We start from the raw sequence: 22,680 nt of genomic DNA, 5'->3' as shown, positions 1-22,680 counted from the left end.
GTTCCGTCTCAGCGTTATCCTGTCGGAGCTGATCTTGACCCGGGTTGTACCTGGAAGTAGACAGGGCATAGAAGGAGCGAGCACGAGTTGAGTAGGAGAGGACAAGGAAATAGGTTAAGTGCAGTAGAGTAAGGTGAGGGAGGGTGGGTTGAAGAATCACGGACAAGCAGTTGGAGTAGGCTGGCTACGTTTAAGAAGGCTTGTCAGGTGATTGAGGGTGTGGTTTAGGCGTGGTCCTGCTCCCGAATCTAAGTTAACACCTTAACTTCATTTAGTTTACCAGAATAAAAACACAAGAGGAAAAAGGTGTAGATTTATCACTTTAAAATGTACAAGTTTATTATTTTAAATGAAGGACTCATCTAAAAGTTTCATTTTTATTTCCATCAGGTGGCTTTGAAACTCTGTCATACTTCTCTCCTTTATAATCTTTTACACATTTGAGGTCATCTTGTTCTTTTGGAACCACAGATTGATATATCTCAACATCCTTTTATTTATTTATTGTAAACTCCTAACTACTGATCTTTTAATAAAGATTTGACTGGACAAGAAAAAAACACTTGGTTTGTCCTCATTAAAAATTGAATTAACAATACAGCCTAGTTGTAAAGTTCATCAAAACTGAGACTGTGAATATCAGGCAGAGAAAACTGATGTTGGGATGTAATAATGAGAAGATATGATCGTCACTCCTCACTTCAACTCGAGTTTAAATTGTAGATCTCAGAGTCCTCTCTAATCAGATCACCGAAAATAAGCTACATACTGTAAGTCATCATCTTTTAAACGCAGTGCACATTTTTAATTACAGCTGTTCTGCCTTTGTAATGTTAAACTCTACATACTCAGACTTCTTTTTTTTTTCTCCTTTAGTTCTTAAAGTTTTTTTGCCTTTATGGATAGGCCAGCTGAAGAGAGACAGGAAGTGATGGGAGTAGAGAGTAGGGGAAGACATGCAGGAAAAAGGTCATGGCTGGGAGTCGAACCGGCAACTGCTGTGACAAGGACTATAGCTTTAATATACAGCCGTGCATATATGGAGGAAAAACTACTTGTGTTTGTGTTTAAGAACACAACACATGGCACCTTTTGAACCTGCAATAGCTGTATCTACCTGTATTTGGTTTTGTTTCCTCTTACAAAAGTCTTCTTGTAAACTTTAAGAAACTATAAGAGCAACGAAAAGGTGGAAAATAAACATGTGGTCCAGACAACGAGATGAATCTCAATATAAAGCACCTTAATGTTTGTGGTTTTTAGACAGTTGTTTGGGCAAGCATTTTGAATATGTCACCATGAACACTTGAGAAATTAGGAAAACCTTTATCTGATATTTATCGTTTTAAAGACTGTTCAGTTGATAGAGTAATCATAACCTATAAAATTAAAGATCTGGTATTGAATGAAATAATCACAATCATAGAGTAGTGGACACGTCAGTGTGGACCAAAAAACACAGACACACACATCACTTTGATGTTCTTAGAAAACATGTATTAAAAGTCATTAAGCATTTTACATTTCGCAGGACATCAGCAATGAATTTCTTATAAATTAACAACAAAATGTCTGATTAGTTTTTAAAAGGAGTTACAAATATCCACATATTTTTAACATTTCCATGGGTAACAGATAATCATTTACATTTGTGCAAAAGTCTCCACCTTAGAGACAAAATGATCAAATAACCACGTTTCCAATCAAACTTGTCTTTCAGCCAAAAACGTCCGTCTTTAGAGCGCTGATGTGACTTTGAGTTCTAATTTCAAAAAGCTAAATGTGTGTTCCCCTCACCCGAATGAAGAGAAGAAAGTAAAAATCAAACAAAGAAAGAAAGTAAATTAATATCGTGAACTTAATGAGGTTCTGCAGATTTTGTCCCAGGAAATCCAGCATCCACCAGCATCCCTTTCAGTATCACCAGTAACTCTGAGTCTGGTGAGGTTGGTTTGAAATCTCCATGTGTCCACTGGGCACAGTCGAAGTCTGCATGGCAGCTATTAATAGAGCTGGCTGTGAGGATAACGCTGACAGAGACGCCCCTGCTGTGAAACTTTCAGAGGTAATGAAGACAGAAACAGAAACAAAAGTCACCCACTAAACAAACAAACAAACAAACAAACACACACACACACACACATCATGTACACAGACGTCAGCCAGTGTCCGTCAGGGGTTACAGGAGTCCTCCGGTGTGACGTCCAGCTTCCTCTGAGGGATGTAAACAGTTTTGGTGGCCAGGTGTCCACCTGTTGTAACCATGGCAGCCAGAGGGGAGAGGGAGACTGGTGTGTGGAAAAAGCTTGGCTGGGGGAGCCCGGCCCCTTTAGGGGTGGTCATCAGAGGCTGGACGACAGAGAATACACAGTTAGTGGTTACTTTAAAGGATGAATACACCAAATTTTATCAGGAGTAAAACGAATAAGGGCGATGAAACATCAGAAACATAGACTTCACTGTGAGCTGTTATTTTGCATAAACTGTTATCTCCTCAAGAAACAGTCCCTCAACTTAAGGTTCTTTTCAACCTTAAGTTCCAGGAACTTTTAGATCCAGGAACTGCTTTTCCAGAAACTCAAGGAGTTTTTCGACCGGAGGTACTTTACCGTGGAACTATGTGCATTTCGACCCAGGGTCTAAATTTAGTTCAGGGGTAGATAATCTCCCCCCTGAAAAGCCCCTGCTAGGGGGGTAGTACTTTTTAAAGGTCCCAGGACTTTCAGGGGGCAGGGGCTGCAATGCTGAACGTGTCTGATTGGTAGATTAACTGCAGTGTTTTTATTTCACTTGATTTCTCTTTCTTTCATTAGTTTTTATTTGTTCTATCTTTTTTGTATGTGTGTGTACTTTTCAAAAGAAGAAGCTGTGATTCACTTGATTTAGCAGCTTGTAACAGTAGTCTTCTTTGTTTTTAGACCCTGGTTCCTGTGGTCAAAAAGTATGTAGTTCCTTAAAAAGTCCCTAGTTTCTGGGAAAAGTTCCTGCGGTAGAAAAGCACCTTTAGATGTTTCAGACAAGTACTGATTTTTTTAGGAGAAAAGGTCTCAGAGTACCAATAAAACCAACTGAAACATTTTTAAAGTTACAGCTGTCTTATGATGCAAAATAGAATCAATAATGTTTAAATTCTTCTCATGTTTTCACCGGTGAAACTGGTCTAAGTCTAACTAAAGTTGAAATACAAGTTGTCTTTTACCTGCTGCAGGCTGATCAGAGCCATCGGTTGCCCTGAAACCGACTGTTGGACCGGCACAGGCGACACCGGTTTGATGAAGACCATCCCTCTCTGCTGCAGACTCAGCGGGCAGGGCATGGCGTTGGCACCCTCTGGGGTCTGGGGGTCAGTTAAGATGTTTCCTGGGCTGGAGCCTGAGATCAGACCCAGGTTCTGCAGGGTGAAGTTGAGGATGGCGGGGCTGGGGCTTTGGAGGCGGCGGGCCTGCTGGGCGGCCTGTGGTGAGGTCAGAGCAGGTTTGTGGAGACGGAGGTTTGTGGGGGTAATCTCCTGGGCTAGAGGCGGTCTGGAGCCTGGAAGGAGGAAAAAGAATGATTACATAAGTTTCATATAAATTATTGAAGTCATTTTCTGAGCAGAAACTCTCTCCTCTTGTTCCAGATGATCAAATATAGAGAAACTTAATATTCCTTCTACTTGTTAGATGAATATCCTTGTGTTCTGCACAGCTGGTTTTTTAAATAATTTGATTTTGATCAAGCTAAATCATCAATAGAGTAGCTAATAACTAATATAACTTCTTGTTGCGGTGCTCCAACAGTGTCCTGACAGACGTACCTGCTGTAGGTGTTTGGTAGATGTTGTAGGTTGGAGTTTGGGCCTTGTTCCCTTCCCTTCCTAAACTCTGCATTTCCTTGTAGCCGATGAGGGACTGCTGGGAGATTGGGATCAGGTATCCGGCTGGTACTAAAGTCTGAAAGGAAAGAAAAATACATTTCACACAAACTGCTGTGGAATAAATGTTAAAAAGAGACGTATGAAGTCTTAGTTTACCTCAGTGTGGAGATGTCCTGGCGTGAGGGGTACAGCTCTGACCGGTGTCAGTCCGGCCTCGCTGTCAGAGTTTGCAGTCCTGTCCTCTCTGTCCAGGAACGTTTCCAAACTCTGCTCGAATGTCTGACTGGCTGCAGGGGCGCCGGGGGTGTTGACAAACTCCGGGTCCAGATGAAGGGCTCGAGGTGAGGGCCGGCTGGAGAGCTGAGAGCTGCGGTGAGCCTTCAGGCGAGCCTGCAGGATCTCACACAGCTTCGGAGAGGTGTCCTGGAAGAGTAGGGTGAAAGAAGAGAACAGAGAGGGTGAGAAACACTCTGTGACAAAGCTGTTCAAAGCTTTAAGGGGACAGCTTTCCTTTAATCAATCTGAAATTTCAAAATCTAGCCGATGTAAAAGCCTCATTAGTGTTTCTTTTACCTTAAAGTTGGGGTCTGTCCTCTTGGCTTTGGAGGGGCTGAGCTCAGAGGCTAAATCTGAGCGCAGTCGTTTGAGCGTCAACGGGCTGACATCCGCCGCTCTGCTGGAGGCCGGCTGGCTCATCACCGCACACTGACCTGTGGGACTCTGCCCGGTTCTGTCCTCAAAGGTCATGGAGCGCACAGCGAGGCTGGTCGGCTGCGGCCTAGCCAGAGGATTCGACCTTGGGGAAGGAGCTTGCAAATACACAGCGAAGGACCCGCTGCCCCGCTGCTGAGGTAACAGGACCGGGATCATGGAGGAGCACTGAGCAGGGATGTAAGCGACAGAGCCAGCAGGGAGGGCTCCTAACGGGGTGTTGGGGGTGAGGTGGACAGTAGTGTTGACTCCATGCTCCAGGGTTGGAGTTAGTAACGGAGCCTGAGGTGGTTTCATTGGACTAGAGGAGGTCGGCTCAGGCCTCACAGCAGCAGCAGGCTTCGGACCAGCAGCTCCAGGTCTACAAAAGAAGCAGGGCTCTCATTAACACTCAAGAAACCTCCATGATCCTCATTATATCACGGCTGATTTGATTTTTAATGTGGGTTCAATATCCAAACTTACACAGACTCCTGATCCAGCTGGATCTTACAGATAGCAGCAAGTTGGGCCATTTTGTTTGGGAAGTCAGCGTTTGATGAATCACCTGAAGACAAGAGAAGAAAAGGTTTTATAACACCACCCACAGACACACGCTACAACAATAGGCTACTGTTGGGACCTGTTTATACTCACAAAGGGCACTCTTCACAGGGCTGGTGGGGGCAGAGCTGATCTTGCGGCGGTCATCCTGAATGCTCTTGGCTAGTTTTATGAGGGAGGGGTGCCGGGTGAAGCTGCGTTTGGCCCGGGTTGATGAAAACAGGTTTTTGGCACAGTTGTCTACGGAGGCACGGGACTCCAGGACTGTTTTCTTCTTAGGTTGGCATTCTGACATGACGCTCTCCAAGTCTGGAACAAGAGTTAATAAAAAAGACTGAAGAACTGGAGGCAACACAACACTCTGTACACAATCCATGGACATGATTTGACGCCCTTAGTCCAAGATTATGTCTCTTCTGAATGAAAATGTAAACCATAACTTGATCATACCTTTGACTTGTGGGAATTCTTCAGGGCCGACCCACTCAAAGGCCGGTTTCCTTCCCCTCTCTTCAGTCACGTGGACTTTCTCGATGAGCTTCAGGCTCCGCAGCACATTAGCAATGTCATACAGCCGCCGGACTTTGGCTGAAGACACACAAAGCACAGTTAGATTACTGACGCAAAGACAGAGGGAACATATTCTTAGAAAACCACTTGAAATATAGAAATTTTAAAGCTTTCATTGAAAGAAAATGTCTGTCCTACATTTAAGAGGGCTTTACTGACGCACATATTGAAATGTCAGTTACTGATTCAATGCTTAGTTGAGTCTTAAGGCCTTCCACACAATAAATGATGTCATAGTTCTTAGTCCAACACATATACACTGCATTTTTATATAATTTCTGCAATCGATCTCTTAACTTGAATTGGCACTAAAATACTGATAGAAGTATCCGACTACCTGTAAGATTTGTCTGAATCATTTGACTTCAAAGTTGAAACAGTTTCCTGGCGGTACTGAATACTCACTCTTGAACTTATTCTTGTCTTGATCAGCACCCTGGTCCTCCCCGATCAGGATTTTGGCGGCCACATCAAGACTAACCACGCGAGGATTAGAGACCAGGAAGAGCATGACGAACTTCTGGCTCATCACCCTCAGAGACTTGTCCTTCCGACTGTTCACGGAGGCTGCAGAGAATACAAAGAGTGAATAAACGTCTGGTTACCGAACTATAAACACCCAAAAGGTAATTTTTGATACGCAGATCTGCAGCACTGTTGATTTAAATGTAGCTCTTGAGGACTTTTTTAGTCAAGGACTTGACAGTGACTGAATTTTGAGGTCCTTTTGTCTCATTTTGATACAATACATAAACATCAAGTTATTGTTTTGGTTGTGTATTCCCATTTAAGACTAAACAAACAACTAATCCATACATTCAAAATATGTAATGCATGTGGACACCCAAAGTCGGCCATTTTGAATCTTTAAATAGAACATACAGTTAAAGGGAGTCTAAAACCTGACACCTCAGCTTCTCACCTGCTTTGAACTCGACTCCTGGAAGCTCCACAAAGAAGAGCTCCTTCTGCCCCTGTTCCCCGTTCTCCAGCTCCACCACCTCCTCGTTCTCGTTCTCGCCGCCGTCAAAGTCAAACTCCCGGTCCAGGAGACGCTGCTTGATCTGCTGCATCTGCTGGCCGTACTTGTGGTCCTCGCCCACCTGCTTCAGAATGGCCAGGGTCTGGGCCAGCTTGGTGCGGCCGTGCCACGTGTAACGGTTCTTGGCTGAGCGGCTCACCATGTGCAGACTCTCCAGCACGTTCATGATGTCGTAGATCCGCCTGCGCTCTACGTCTGGGAGGAAACACATGAAAGAAAAGGCCTCAGTTTCATACGTGAGCAACTATTAAACACAATGTTATTATATTGACTCACTAATAAGATCTACTAAGACAGGAAAGAGTTGTTTAAGAACACATACTGAGCTCAGTGGCCACATCATCCAGGCAGATGTCGTTGTTGAGGGCAGGGTTTGGATTGTCTGGATACCGGGCGAGGAACTTGTGACAGAGCAAACCCAGACTCTTCTCTTTCCTGCTGATCAGTTTCTCTGACTCCTCTCCATTTTCAGTTTCCTTAAGGAAAAAGATCACAAATGTTATCCTTCAAACTCCATCCCTCATCAGAGAGTATCTTATCATGGGTTAATGCTGTGACATGACGTACCTGTGTGGATTCAAGGCCCTCCTGTCCGTCGTTGTCCATGCACAGCTCCTTCTCCCGGTTCCTGATGTCGGGACTCGCTGCGCTGATGAGCATTTTAAGGTTCGAAGTCGGCGTCCAGGGATCAACAGAACCGGGCTCCCTTCCTTTTTTAGGGGTGGTGAGGGGACCCATGGTTTGATGGTTCTCCAGTGATAATGCACGATGGCCAGATGGATTATTGATGGAGTGTTTACTGGAACCCACGGTGCTACAAAGCCATCATCCTGGACAGAAAAGATGAACAAAAATTAGTATTTTACAAACCCATCCATTCTTAACAGAGTTTTATGGGATACAATGTTAAGAATAAAGTAACATACAGATTTGTTTGTATGGTTTCTCTTAGTAGTGATTAGATTTAAGTGCTTTAACTAGCAGGAAAGTATTACAGAGCTATCTGTAGTGGGAATTAATCAAGTGAGAAACACAATTAGGGATATTATAACAATAATATATTTAAATGTAGGAAAATATATACTTTATAAGTAGATCAGATCACACTTGAAGATTAAGTCCCTTGTTTTATGTCATTACTCAAGACACATTTTTACAGGAAAGCTTTTACCATGTGATTTTATTTCATTTTATTGATTTATCCCTTCATTTTGCTTTTCTCTTCTTCTTGTTTTTATTGCCCACTGTGAAGCACTTTGTTACCTGTATTGAAAAGTGCTATATAAATAAGGTATTAAATATTATTATTAGTAAAAGGGTCAAAGAAATAAAGCTAATTCACCTGTTTTGGCTTACAATTGATCAAGATAATTCACTTTTGATTCATTTAAAACACATAAAAGTTAAAAAATATATTTTTTGTAGTTAATTCACCGTATTGACATCATTAGCATTATCAAACTGAATTTAATTGTATATTTATTAACGTTATTTCAGCTGTTTTTAATTATTACAACGTTTACAAATCAGTCTTACCGCCTTTTGAGTACACAGTATCTGTCGGTACACCCACATTTTTATCACACGCTGAAAACATCGAGTGGAATTTCGTGTTGAAAGTTTAATTTGAGTAAAATTATCATAAAATCGATTTAAATCTAATCAAAACACGAGATTTATATTGGCGGTAACTGACATTCGTCCCATCGAATCAACAGGCCCAACGGACGCAGAGGTCCCGCCCTCCCTATGAAAAGCAGCCAATGAGAGCAGCGCGCCGGGCAGCGTACCGGAAGTGGAAAGAGTATCCCGCGCAGGTAAACAGATTTTGAAATCCTTGGCGCGGAACGTCTGCAAGATACCAGAGGCGGCTCAATGCAGACTTTAAAGAGCTTACATGTATTTTAAACTATACACAAAAAGGGTTTCTTTCTTTTAAGATTAAAGAAAGTTTTAAAATGAACAGACTGGATCCAAGATAATGTGTTCTCCTGCAGACAGCAGCGAGCGCGCCGTCTGGTGATCCGTTTAGATCCAAAGTGTATTACACAACACTACAAGATAAAACCAGACAACCAGGGTTTGAATGTAAATAGTTTTGCTTTAAATTATATTGCAGCTAACTCAAACATTGCAGTGAATGGCAGCGGTGTCCCAAGAGGAGGCGGTAACAGAGCAGCACCGAAACCAAAGCGTCAATAAGAGGAAACAACCACCTTAAAACACCAAAAAACACATAAAACCTTTTTAAAAAATACACATGTGTGTGAACTTACCTTAAATCCGCGTAATATGCTGTGCTGATGAGAAACTCCCCACCATCCCGGTCATGTGTTTTGAATTCCAGCCACGTAATCTCCCAGAGAGAAGTCTGTGCGCTCGAGGAGTGATCCAAACACACGTTTCCACGCAGACTCAATATAAACCAGGGTTCAATAATGTAGAGTAGATGCTTTCAGTTCTCTTTCCCTTGCTGCTTGCTTGTAAGCACAGCAGCCTCTTGCTCAGGTCAACTTTACTGCAGTGGTGAAAAGTTGGCCCAGTTGTGTGTGGGTGACCACCAGATTACCATTTGGCCCGCCCAGTTTGAGCATGCGCGCTGACGTCAGCAGTAACAGTAACCCCACACTTCCTCCCTAGTGGCCTCCACATTCCTGTACATTTGTCCAAAGTACAAAGTGCAGGTCTTAGTTGATCATTTTAATGTGAAACAACTATGAAAGCACCTTTTCATTGATGGGCTCCTCACTGTTTTAAATGGAGTCTCTGTTGTAGTTCTCATGTAGTGTAAGTCCTGCAGAGAGCATGGCTGGTCTGGGTCTAGAGGCCCAGGGCAGGGTTGTGTTAGCTGGCCCCCACTGAGCAACCATGACCACCTTTCCCTCCAACACATGCCGCCAACTCTATTCAAATAGTTCTTTGCTGCAAGTGCACACCATGCAGGGTAGCAACATCAGAATATATACAACATCTGTTAATATTTGTGAATTCAGCTGGAAAAGTATGCACAGGTATAAACATAAACAGGTAGCTATCAGATTAAGTTTACTACAGAACCTCTAGACCTCTAGTAGACTTACTGCTTATTATGCACCAGCAATTCTTTTTTATGTATTTATTCATTTGATTTATTATAGGGAAATGCAAATTATGACTTCTGCCTGTTACAAACATCTATAATGACTGAGACTACAAGATTATAACTAGTTTCCAACTCCTATCTCTAGTTAGGATTTTAGTAAGTTAAAAGAAGGAACAAAGACATCAAGATCACATGAAAATAACATGCATACAATAACAATTGTGGAAAAATACAAAGAACACATCAAGGTTACATAATATTACAGCAAACTGTAATAAATCATAATAAAATAGTTTAAAATGCTCACATTTCTGATTTTGTTTAAGCCACCCTTTGGCTCTTTTTGTTACAGATCTTTATTTCTTGTGTTAATTTTATTTCTGTGTCAAGGAGTTCCACATTTGAGATTTTTTTTTAATTGAAAAATACAAAGGAGGTCTTACAATGTATGAATTTTACAATTGCCATTAGCAGTGCCCCATGCTGTTCCTACCACTGTTTGTCTGATCAATAAATGATCATAACTGGTCATAACTGAGCAACTACTACTTTAAACTGTACAGAGAACACAGCAGGCTGACTGAGTACATTATAGCTTACATTCTTCCTCTTAGTTAATGTTAATTTTGTATGTTACAACTCTATTGTGAAAGATGCACTATGCAAGCACCAAAATTAAAGTACTTAAACTAGATTTATGAAACAGAGACCCTTGAGGAGCTTACCAAAGACCCTTTGGTTTGCAAGGATCATGTAAGGAGATACATAGGGGAATATCATTTGTAGTAATCTCAATATCTTGGCTTCCAAAAAATTGGCACAAGGATGCAGGGAGCATGATAGAAAAAATAAATAAATCCTGCCTGTGCATTTTTCCTCAGGTCATGTTTCTATTTCAGAAAGCTAAGGCCTAATTTCCACTGACATGTGTGCTGGAAACAAAGCTCTATGTGTGCAGTTTTAGAAATGTGAAGATCATGTCTCCTGTTTACACACACAGATGATCACCTCTCTTATACTCCAGTTTGCATGATCAAATGATTTGCTAGTTTCTGGTTTCTGCGAAAGTGTTAAACAAATGATGGAAACAGGTGTTTCTCTCTTTGGCCGCTAGATGGCGGTAGACCACCCTAGAGCACGAGTCGTCATGGAAACCAATGGGCGCCTTCAAGGATGCAGGGAGAAGCACTCAGTGACGTCATGTTACGGCTGCGAAGAGAGAGCGAGTGGGACCCCGATGCTGCCTTCATGTGCTCCTCGTAAATCAGACTAGCCACTCCAACTTGGAAAGGGAAGTAGAGATTTTAGTGATAATGTGCTGTTATGGTAATAATCCTGATCTGGTTTCACAACTTTAAGCATATTTTCTTTACCTTCATCTTTTTTTTTTTGACATGTTTTTATAATCAACAAATGAAAATCAGTTTTGCACAAGAGATTATTGTGTTGTGTAGTGTAAAGATAAAACCAGGGTTAAAATGAGCATCAGATTCAGACTGGCGCTGTTTTGTTGCACGAGGAGATCAGGTCTGCTGAGTCAGTGAGCTCTTTTAAATCCCTTCTTAAGACATACTTTTATCGCAGAGCCTTCCCGGATTTTATCTGAATTTTATTTGACTATATTTCATTTTAACCATCTGAAGAAATATATTTTAAAAATAATTGTATTCCTTTAGAGTTCTTTTAGGGGAATGTTATGTATTAAAAAACATGTTTTATTTCTGTATCTTGACTTGTTTTTGACGTGTTTTTATGATCTGCCTGTTTTATTTTGCTGTGCATGTAAAGCACTTTGTAACCTGGTTTTGAAAGGTGCTCTACTAATAAAAATATTATTATGATTGTCATTCTCTGTTCATAATTTGACATAGAGTGGTCTAGACCTCCTATGTTTGTAAAAGTGTCTGAGGGATAACGTTTGTTGTGATTTGGCGCTATACAAATAAAGGTTGATTGATTGATTGATTGATTGATTGATTGATTGATTGATTGATTGACTGATCATTAAAGACAATAAGAGGAAACAAATTACAAAAGTACAAAAAACAAGCACTAGAGACTTACAATATATGAATAGAAGATATAATTTCAACATTAAAATCTTAAAGAACAAGCAAACTATCATACAAAGTATTTTATTTTCAGAAAAGCTGACAATTTTGAACAGGAAAGTGCAAAATATTTAATTTACCTAATTTATTGTTGTGTTTCAATGTTCTATTGTAAAGATAGACGTAGTGGACTGTTTTTTCTCTTTTAAGAAGTCTTGCATTTTTTACTGTGATTTTTTATTTCTGCAACAGGAAAAATTGGCACAAAATTATACAAAAAATAAACAAACCAAACTGAAATTTCTATCCACTTGTACTCCCAAAATGTTGCAAACTGATCAACAAATTACACAGCACTGAGACAGTCTTGCAAAAGAGATAGGGGAAGAAATAGAAAACAGTTTGGCTGCATATAATAACCAACAGCACCTGAACGCATCATCAGGCTGCTCCGCTCGCAGCCAGAGGAACGGACAGCGCTGCACACGAGGCAGGGACCATCTCCACCGGGAGGGACAGAAACAGACAAGTGCGAGGTGAGCATCCCTTTCCTTCCACAGATCCTGCTCTTTAATGTGTGCTCCTGCTCGTAGTTCACTCTCGGTTCTTTAATTGAGGAGATCTCAGACAGTTTGCAGAGAGCTCAGAGCAGCAGCCGGTCTGTCAGGCAGCCTCGGAGCTCTCAGGTTCTGCTGTAGGGATGCTGCAGCAGCTCAAACCTTCAGCAAGCTGCAATTTGTTCCAGATTGTAACTCCTGAGTTAATGTTTGTGTGACGCAGAGTGCATGCTGGAAGGATGTGATTACCACAACTTGTGAGGACTGATTAGGCTGATTGCAAGTTTGAGACCAGCACAGAGTTTAGTGTGGAGTGATTTTAGACTCCTGCAGAAATAATCAAGTGATTTGTTTGGACACTCAGCATGTTTTACAAAACCACTAAGGGATACTAAAAATGTGGTTTATAGACACATTTAGCTTATCTGCAAACTTGCATGTTATGTTCTACAGTCTCTGCTGCAATGCTTCATTTGAAGTCTGTCTCTTTCTCAACACAAGCACTTGTTCTCTGTCAGGATGCCTCTCTTGACCTCTGAGCTGTGACTGACACCAGCTCTTACTCATCTCTTTTCACTGGACTTTTTTATTTAACTCTGGTGGATTCTCCCTGGAAATCTGACAGCTGCACTTTTTGCTCAAACTTAAAGCTGAACACATTTATTTTCCAGAGGCAGACTGGATTCAATCTCCTTCAGCTGAGAGGATCATGAAGTTCTACTGTAAGACCAGATCTCCGTGGCGGGGATGATGGTTTTTGGAGCGAGAACCTTCCTGGTTGTTTCAGGTTCCTGTTCTCTGCCCTGATGCTCCCTTCAGGACAGCCTCTCCGGATTGAAGGATACAAAGAGAAACCACCAAGTAAGGATATGACTGAGTCAAGGATTGTGGTTGAGGTCGGATCCTCCCAGAGATTGGGTGTCGTCTTTCTCATGAAGCAAAGTTGATGGAAAGACAGTTTTCCCTGTTTTTGGATAGTAACTTGGAACTCAGTGGGTTCAAGAGGGGGACTTAAATACTTTGAGCAGGTATTCCCTTCATTCCCTAGAAGACTTTTGTGAAAGTTGGATATATTAAGCCGTGGGAGAGCCTGAGTCCTCCCTCACCTATGGGAAGATGGAGGCAGGAGCAGAGGCTAGTCCACAACAGCACTCCAGGAGGAAAACCGTGCTGCACTGTTTGGAGGACCAGAAAAGAGTGAGTAAACGACTGATCCTCTTTTATCTACCTGTCTGCGCTGCGCTGTGTGATGGCTTAAGAGCACAGGGAGGCTGAGTGGATGCTCTGGAGCATGAAGTGGAATAGACAAGGTTGGAGTTTGGATGTTGACAGTGGAGGTTGATGTTAGTGAAGTCAACCAGCAAAAACAAAACGGTTGCAACTTAAGGAGGCGGATTTTTCCACACTTGAATTCCACTTTCTACTAAGTCCTTGTCTTTGAAAACTCTCCACTAAAACTGTCTGAATTGTACCTTTAGATTCTGTTTTAACTGCAAGAAAAAGTCCAAGGCAGTTTATCTCATGGTGTCAACAAAAACTGCCTTTACATCCTCCTGCAGGGGATTTAAATTCCTCCTCTCTGTGGTGCCTCTGCACGGTGATGCAGTCTGACCTTCATCAGGAAAACCAACCTCGGCGTCAAAGAAAGCATAACCGGATTGATTGAAAGAGTCAGTGAAAGCATCAAGGCGTCTGTGCTGTCTGCTTTCATGCGTTGTGGTTGTGTAGAATTACTCCAGCAGTCTGCATTAAGATTGATGGAGCACTTGATACCGTGACTCATTTTCCCTGTTTCAGCTTCGCTCTGCATTTTCCACACGATGTTGATGTGCTGGTGTTGTTGTGTGCAAACCTCACGGCTCCAGTTTGACTTCAGATGAAGGAACAGGAGGATATAAGTCAGGGGACAGTCAGATTCTTGGTGATATGAAGCGTTTTAATGCTGCATCTGAAGCATTCAGAAATGTCAAAGTCTTAAACCTTGGCTTTCACTTCTGACAGAACTTTTGGATGAGCTGACATTTGGAGCGGGTAAAGGTTTCTCCTTTACTCTGACAGAGGTGACGGACTGGTATGGAGGCACAGGCTGACAGCACATGCTAAATAGATGTCTGTGTTGATCCAGAGCACATTAGTCTTCATTTGAATGTGGAGGAGGACTGAATTTCATCCGCTGCCATGCAGTGAAAACTGAATCAGCTGACCTGCAGCTTTCATGCCACATTCACAGATCTGTTTAGAGCCTGATGAGGACTCTGGGTGATTTTCAAAATGCATGTCATTACATTGATTTTATGAATGCAGTGATTTATTCTATGTGGATTGTGCACCACTGAGACCATGCAAAGGTACCAACACATTACAGGCTGTTACCCTGAGCAGATCCATCTTTCTGAAAGACTCTTTATGTTTACTTATGGGCTTTTATGCCTTTTTACTGAGGGACAGGATGGTGACCAGAGAGGGCACTGGGAAGTGAGAGTGGGGGGTGATATGTGATAAAGGGCTGCCCACTTTCAGGACTCTAGCCATTGTACATGGGGCACATGAATTCAGCTGCTGAGCTTAACAAGTGCATCCTCTTTTCGAAAGACTCTAAACATTGTAACACATTAACAACTCTAGTCTGGACCTCGGTCTGCTCTGCCACATGTGCTGTCAGAGCGTGCTCTGCTGGCCAAGCAATATAACAACACCTTTTCTAAATTTCTCCAAGCTTTATGTTCAATATTTTTCTAGATTTCTTTTTTGGCTCTTATCAGAAATATTCATAGCCAATGTAATATCAATCAATCAATCAATTAATCTTTATTTATATAGCGCCAAATCACAACAAATGTTATCTGAACACTCTTTCCAAACAGAGCAGGTCTAGACAAAGACCCAACATCAAGACAGGATAAGATCCAGTCCCATCTTACAGACAGTCTGATCTCATCTTAATCCACCATGAGCAGAGCACTGTGCAGCATTTAGAAAGTTACAGTGGCAAGGACAAACTTCCTTTAACAGGCAGAAACCTCCAGCAGGACCAGACTCATGTTAGACACACATCTGCTGAGACCATAGATAGACCAGGATAGAGGAAGATGAAGAGAGAGAGAGGAAGAGATATGTGTAGGCCCATGTAAGCATGGTAATGTATGTGTCAGGCTTTTTCCAATTCTGGAAGGCATAAGGAGGGGCGGGTAACCTCACCTGGATCAGTAACCTTAGGTTAAGGTCCAATGCTTTGTGCATCTGGAGGTAGACAGATGATGAGGCTCAGCATGCACGTCAGTGTTTGGTTGTTCCTGCTGGTTCTGTTCCCAATCACATGGAGACTCGTTGGACTTTATCTCTGCCATAGGTGTGCCAGGGATCAGATAATTATAAGTAGGTTTATTCCTTTCTTTTCTGTCTTTTCTTCCCACCCCCCTGTGAATTATTGATTTGATCAGGTGTGTTAAATTAGTCTCTTGGGATTATGTAGAACATGAATATTAATTGCTGCCACCAAAGTCCCAGCTGCTGTTTTCCAATTTTCCAGGCCGCAGACTCCTTCTCTCTGGATGCTAAGTAACGCGCCAAGCAGCGAACGGACTTCAGTGTTTCTAGTCCGGTGTTTGGATTCTGCTCAATATTTATGTAATCCCATCCAAACTAGTTTTTTTGTTGTGTGTGTGTGTGACTGCGTTGTTGTTGCCACAGTAACCAGCCCAGACACCATTCATAAAGTGAGTTTTTGCTCTTTGCATGCCTGATCAGTTATCAGCAGTGACACGTCTGGATTTCATTATGAGCCCCAGTTGCAGCCGTGAACGTGGCGGCATCATCAATCGGAGGGGAAGCCAGACGAGGCCAGACGCTCCGCTCTCTCCAGGGAGGAGAGGGTTGTTCTAGACCGAGCCAAGACTCACCTTCCCTCTTAATGGACATCAGCCAACTTAAATAAATTGAAAGCACTGAGGTAGTAACCCGTACACACGGCGCCCATTGTTGGAGAATTACTTCAGGCTTCCATGCAGCAAGGTTCAATGTCCCCCGACAATTACCTGGCTGCGTGGGTTCAAGATCCTCAATGTGATACTCTCCCCAGCAGGAGGTAATTGGATTTTGTTCCCTTTGTAGATCTACTCTCTCACATGTCCTCTGCTCTATATATTAATGTTCATTGAGTGGCAATCATGGACCTACACGAGGAAGCAGAGTGCAATAGACGAGGATCAGGGATGTATTGTATGGTGGAGAAAAGAGATGCTGTGTTTGACGGAGCAGAACTGCAGAGTTTGCTACGAGCAGAATGCAGAGTGATTGGTATTCATTGAACTACGATTCCATAAGATTGGATCATCATTGATATAAATTGAGGCGCTGCAGACAGGACATGGTTAAAGATATACAGTGTTCTTTTCATTTGTGCCTTTTAGTGCTGTCTTTTTTCTTTGACAGAACTGAACACATGAGGTGCTGCAGATAGATAATCCCTTTACTTTCTCTATTTACTGACCAGAACTGCACTGCAGGTGAGGCGTTCAAAGGCAAAGCAATTTGTGAGCTTTCTTTTTGGGATTTGAGGCTCCAGTTTCAGGGCATAACACCCTGCTGTCAAACTCCAATGCTCTCTTTGTGTTGTTTTTTGTTTTTCCTGCAAATAAACAGAGGTTTTTTGTTTTGTCTTTTTTAAGTGGAATTCCAACTTTTCCACTGAGTATGTTAGACTTTCAGCGAAGAGTGGATCTCTGTAACCTGGGTTGTCTATTTCCATAAAAACAGCTTCAGATATTTGCAAATAATCCTCACTGACTCAGTTTGAGTTCCAAAAACTGATGTCAGGAAAGCCTTGTGACTTTTGCATTAATCTTCAACTACAGAGTTTCTGCTTTCCGTGGTATCTTATCTTCAGAAAAAGTAGGTACGTTGTTGTCAATGACATCTATATGGCAGCCAGTTAAGGTTCTTTACTACTAGCATCAGCACCAGCATCCCAGCTCCTCTACAATCAAGCCAGTTATTATTAAAAGGAGTCTTTGCCAAATCTGAAACATGTTAGAGCTGTTATGGTGAACTTTAGTTTGTGATGATTTGGTGCCCCCTGTGGACAAAGTAGTGATCTTGGTCTCTTTGCTGATCTTGTCTTATGCATGTGTAGGTAGCATTTTTTCAAAAAATCTCATCTTGGCTGCTTTTAATTGTCAAATTTGTCACTCTCTTTGAAAAATTGCTGTGTAAGAGGGCTGTTTATTTGGGGTGCTTGTCTGACTGACCCCATGGCATCACTCACAAGCACAGAAAATAACACTATAAACAGTCGACCTTGTCACTAGTGGTCTTATTTGTTTTGGTAGGTCATGTAAAGGCATCAGTATTCATGTCTATCTGTTTCATTTCTAATAAAAAGCCCACAAAGGAGCTTTAAACACCACATTGAAAATTTTTACTTCTTTAGAATTTGCCAGATATTTAAGAGATCTGATGATATGAATCTAAACAAAGAGTTTCATTTTAGTTATGCATTTTCATATTGATTCCTCACATGCCAACATTCCCCTTATAGTACCTATGTCTGTCTATTTCTGTGCATTGCATCTCCTTCATAGCACAGGTTTTTGGGCGCTTATATGAGATCCAGTTGGAGTTAGACACTTTCAAAGTTCAGGTCACATCACAGCCGGTGTTTGATTAACTTTGGTCAATGTCTGCACAGCAGAGGCAAACTACAGTTGGACTGTACCTCCCATACAGCTTCATTCTGGAGAGAGTACTAATGAAACATTACGTTCTGTGTTACTGAACTGCTCCATGTTTCATATTATAACCCAGCTGAGAACAGTTGTGGATATTATACAGATTTACAGCACTAATGTTGGACATGGTGAAGTGCAGGCTTTCACCGACACAACCTTGTATCTGTGTTTAAACCCACCTATACGTTTGGTGAGAAAGCAGTGTGACATCTTTATTGTGCACACAAACCCGTCTTTGGTATGCTGAGACCGTGCTAGGTCCTCCTCACACTGCTTACTGGAGAACATAAAGACTGAGTTTGACAGCAAATCTCAGCACCCTCCACGAGCACCTGATAGAGGTGTCGAAGGGCGTTCACAAGGTGACAGAGAGCACTCTGTAATGGAATCCATTATTGATTCATCTCATGAGGATGAAAGGGATTGTGACACTAATTGCTCAATCAGAACTATTGGAAATTGTGTATTTGTTTTCACTAGTCATTGCAGGCTGCTCATGAGGAGCATTTGATACGGTTGGGTGGGGTTCTATAGGATAATGAGGTGTTTGCAGTGCATGTGTGTGCAGCTGACTGCTCCGCTGCAGACATTCTCCAGCAGCCCCATAATTAGCTAAGAGTGGGAAACCCTATATGGTTTTGTTTATTACCCTCTCAAGATGGACTTAATCCTGAACCTCAGGATACATTTCATATTCAGCGGGGGAGGCATTGTTAATGAGCATTCTTCCCATGGCTGCCAGGATACGTGACTTCCAGCCTTTTAATGCTTTAATGAGACGTGATGATGGGTGGTCGATTCATCAGCTGTCGAGAAGTAATAGACTCATGCATGGCATATACAAAAAGACAGATGAAAAGTTATCAGTATTGTTGTTGGAATGGTACATTTTCAATATCATACTCATCTGGGATCAGATTTTTTAATAGAACAATCTTAAAACAGTGGACTATCTTACAATGGTGCCATGTTTGTTTGATGTACCTCACACTATTTTTAATTTAGAGGATAGGACAGTGGATAGAGTTTGAAATGGGGAAGAGAGAGTGGGGTATTATATTAGGAAAAGGGCCAAGGGTGGGAGTCAAACTGTGGTCTCCGTACATAAAACATAACTGGGAAGCTACAGTGGCACAACTACACGACACTATTATGCACAACGGTAGTATCCCATTTAACGGCCTATCCACTCGTTGGTCTATCCATTGGGCCATCCACTGATCCATCCTTTGGTCTGTCCATTGGTCCAATCATGCATCCATCCATCCATCCATCCATCCATCCATCCATCCATCCATCCATCCATCCATCCATCCATCCATCCATTGGTCCAATCATGTATCCATCCGTCCATTTGTCCAATCATGCATCCATCCATCCATCCATCCATCCATTGGTCCAATCAAGCATCCATCCATCCATCCATCCATTGGTCCAATCACGCATCCATCCATCCATCCATCCATTGGTCCAATCATGTATCCATCCGTCCATTGGTCCAATCATGCATCCATCCATCCATCCGTCCATTGGTCCAATCATGCATCCATCGGTCCAATCATGTATCCATCCATCCCTCCATTGGTCCAATCATGCATCCATCCATCCCTCCATCGGCCCATCCATCCATCCATCCATCCATCCATCCATCCATCCATCCATCCATCCATCCATTTTGCATCAGCCGAGCCCCCTCCTTTATGTACTCCTGAGCTCCTTCTGGGGGTCTCATGGCGTTCTGATGGCAGGCTCTGTTATGTTAATCTTCAATCAGCAGGTTCACAGCCATGCCTTGTGTGTCTGCCTTTTTGGACAAGCCTGGAAAACCCCAATGGAGAGGCATCATGGTGGCATGTTGATTGAGTTGAACCACATTTAACAGCCTTTTTCCATTTGAAATTTCAGAGTCCCTGCTCCACTCCTCTCCCTTTCCATTTATTAATCTCTCGTTATTTATTTGTGAATGAAGCTCATTTCATTTGCTTGTAAGCACAACCTTTGGCTTGTGGTACATGGGAGGGGCTGTAAGTACAAGGTCATTAACTTGAGGACCATATATTTCAGTGACATTGATCATCGATTTTAAGTAGTGTGGGATCTTTAATGAAGTGCTTGATATGGATTCTCAAAGAACCTGTGTTCTGTTTAACATGCTACTGCACTGAGACATATTTCCTCTTTTACTACATCCAGCAGAGTGCTTCTATAAAAGGCAACCACATTTTTATTCTGAGCCAAATGCTCTGTCTAAGAAATCTTCTTTTAATCTTCGAGTTTAGATATTTAATTGTTCTCATAAATATAAGCTTTAGTTGTGTTACATTTTATGTGTTCTTATGACAAAAACCAAGGCAGCTGATAAAACACTTGCACTTGCTCCTTTCTGGCCAGTGCTTCCTCCCTCAGTGGACATTTATGCAGACATATGGGCAAGGTCATGTAGGCCATACCCTCTCTGAGCTGCCAACCTGCTCATTAGGAACCCAACATCTGTGCTAACCAACACTCAGATTGCTGCAGTCAGTGCCCTCTCACATTACTCTCTTAAATAAGCTCATGAACCTGAAGGCCACATTTTGTACGTGTATACTTTGATTTTCCTCGACTAGTTGCAATGATAGTTTGTTTCTGGCACCTGAATACCTTTGAATAATAATTAGTCTCTTTGATTTGACTATGTACTCGGACCCCAAGTTGAGGCCGTCATTAGACTTGTTCACCATCAGGGATCCCCTCTCCGCCGGTACGTTGGCTCATTGCCCAGATATGGAGCGAGACAAGAGTGATGACAATTTGTCATTGACGGGATTTGATTGATTGTGCGTGCCAGCCGCCGTGCACTGCTGGTATCTGAAACTAATTGAATGTAATCTCAGAGAGATAGGATAGCCTGATGACAAACGAGCAGCCTTGTGAGATTATTTAGAGCCTATTGTGGACATTCTCCTCCTTTTAACAGGTCCAGCCCCTCACTGGACCCCTCAGATAAGTGATTACCATCTTTAGTGATCTGGCTCTCTTTATATTATTTAGCTCTGGTGGTCTGGAGCTGAAGCATCCATAAACCATTTCCTCTAACAGATTCCCACCTACAGCAGCAGCATAAGCAGCAGGTTCTGGCACTTTGTGATAGGGGAAATCTTAATGTCATGAATTCTGTTTTCCTCTGTAAAGATGAGGGCTCTTTTAGGCTCTGGATAAGCCTTTCTTGCATACCAGGCAGCTGCAGAGGAGAGACAGGGGATTTATCTTGGTGAAGGACTGTGTTTGCCCAGTCATGCAGCACTGACGAGCGCTGGGGCTCAGGGGTTTGGATTGGGGGAGGCGAGGGGGGTCAGTCGGAGGGTGGAGGTGGGACCGGGCATGTAGCACCAAGGCTGGGGGTGGGGAGGAAGCTGCACTCAGGATGCTGCTTGGCCCTCAAGAGCCATCTGGCCCTCACCCTCTCCCCACAGCCTGAGGGAGGGTGAAGGACAGGTGGCAAGAGCTGGTGGGATGGACTGGACTTTGGCTAAGGGGCAACATGATTGGCTAAAGTGGTCCCAGAACACCAACCCCTCACATACCAAACCATCCTTGATGACCCTGAAAAGAAATCTTGAACCTCCAGTCTTTCATTTTTGGGTCATTTGAAAGTTGAATTCCAGGAAGATGTGCCAGAGATGCACTACAAGGATGATTCTTTTCAACATTTTAATGACTAAATAGTAATGGAAATTCTAGAAGGATGCAAAAAATTCAGAAACAAGGGATGTATTTTGCCTTTTCATAACAATAATTTTGTTCTTTCATGAGTATTAACAAAATAAGATAAACACGTTTGACAAGTAACACAATTAAAGATGAACAAATGTGAGGACTTGATTATATTTAAAGATAAATATACCTGAAAATTGGCAAATTTGAGCATTACGTGATGAAATGAAGCTCAAATTGTAAGTGCAACCAGAGTTTATCAGAAATGAAGAGTATTTTTGCCTCAAGCGTCTGTTTACTTTCTACCCAGCTATAAAAATACTGCTGATAAACTTGCTGTATTTGTCACACAGCTGGGCGACAATAAGCACACAGAAAAAGGAATCTGCTTAGTTAATATTACAGTTGAATTTTTGTTCCCTTTGTCCTTCTCCTGATGGCCCATGTCTATATGGCCTGAGAAATGGTGTTGTTAAAAACTCACCCAGCAGGGTGTGTGATGGTCCGGCTGTCCTGACTCACACAACATTGTAATCTCAGTCTGGGGGTCAGTGGGCAGGATCTGGTGCAGTCTGGTTCAGGGGAGGTGCTCAGCTGATGAACAGGTGTTCCAGCTCGTTCCTGTGGTGACGGGATTTCCTCTCCACTCTATATACCCATTAAATCCAAACTCAAGCACATACACATTTTAATCTTTTCCTGCAGGTGGATATGAATCAGGGAGAGTTTTATAAATTAAAGCGTCTTTGTCTTTGGTTTCATTTCAATGAATAATGAAGTTATAATTAAAGCTGAGAGCCAGCGTTTGTCATATCAGTGGAGGGCTTATTCAGAGGCTGTCTGCCT

At 42.3% G+C, this 22,680-nt stretch overlaps 2 protein-coding genes across 5 annotated transcripts in view; one reads left to right on the top strand and one right to left on the bottom strand.

Annotated features, from left to right (window-relative positions):
* Positions 1 to 1,475: 1,475 nt before the first annotated feature.
* Positions 1,476 to 9,309, bottom strand: e2f8 (E2F transcription factor 8). Of its 4 annotated transcripts, none has more exons than XM_034679719.1 (14): positions 8,999 to 9,309; positions 7,290 to 7,552; positions 7,045 to 7,198; positions 6,603 to 6,917; positions 6,086 to 6,247; positions 5,561 to 5,698; positions 5,204 to 5,419; positions 5,033 to 5,114; positions 4,430 to 4,928; positions 4,013 to 4,279; positions 3,797 to 3,932; positions 3,200 to 3,531; positions 2,145 to 2,349; positions 1,476 to 2,056 (listed from the first exon to the last, which is right to left on the bottom strand). In XM_034679719.1, the coding sequence occupies exons 2-13, from the start codon at positions 7,458 to 7,460 to the stop codon at positions 2,173 to 2,175; spliced, it is 2,649 nt and encodes an 882-aa protein (XP_034535610.1). In that variant the 5' UTR covers positions 7,461 to 7,552; positions 8,999 to 9,309; the 3' UTR covers positions 1,476 to 2,056; positions 2,145 to 2,172. The 4 variants fall into 4 exon arrangements, with proteins under 4 accessions (XP_034535610.1, XP_034535611.1, XP_034535608.1 ...); XM_034679720.1 differs by having other exon boundaries at positions 1,476 to 1,815; XM_034679717.1 differs by having other exon boundaries at positions 1,476 to 2,349.
* Positions 9,310 to 12,282: 2,973 nt separating this feature from the next.
* The window catches only part of nav2a (neuron navigator 2a), a 308,111-nt gene continuing 297,713 nt past the window's right edge, over positions 12,283 to 22,680 (top strand). The window contains exons 1-2 of the mRNA XM_034679846.1: positions 12,283 to 12,391; positions 13,084 to 13,609. Coding sequence (XP_034535737.1) covers positions 13,529 to 13,609 — 81 coding nt within the window. The 5' untranslated portion in view covers positions 12,283 to 12,391; positions 13,084 to 13,528. The remainder of the gene's footprint in view (positions 12,392 to 13,083; positions 13,610 to 22,680) is intronic.

Source organism: Notolabrus celidotus, chromosome 3 (assembly GCF_009762535.1).
Source record: "Notolabrus celidotus isolate fNotCel1 chromosome 3, fNotCel1.pri, whole genome shotgun sequence".
Taxonomy (NCBI): domain Eukaryota; kingdom Metazoa; phylum Chordata; class Actinopteri; order Labriformes; family Labridae; genus Notolabrus; species Notolabrus celidotus.
This window is presented reverse-complemented; position numbering and strand designations above follow the sequence as displayed.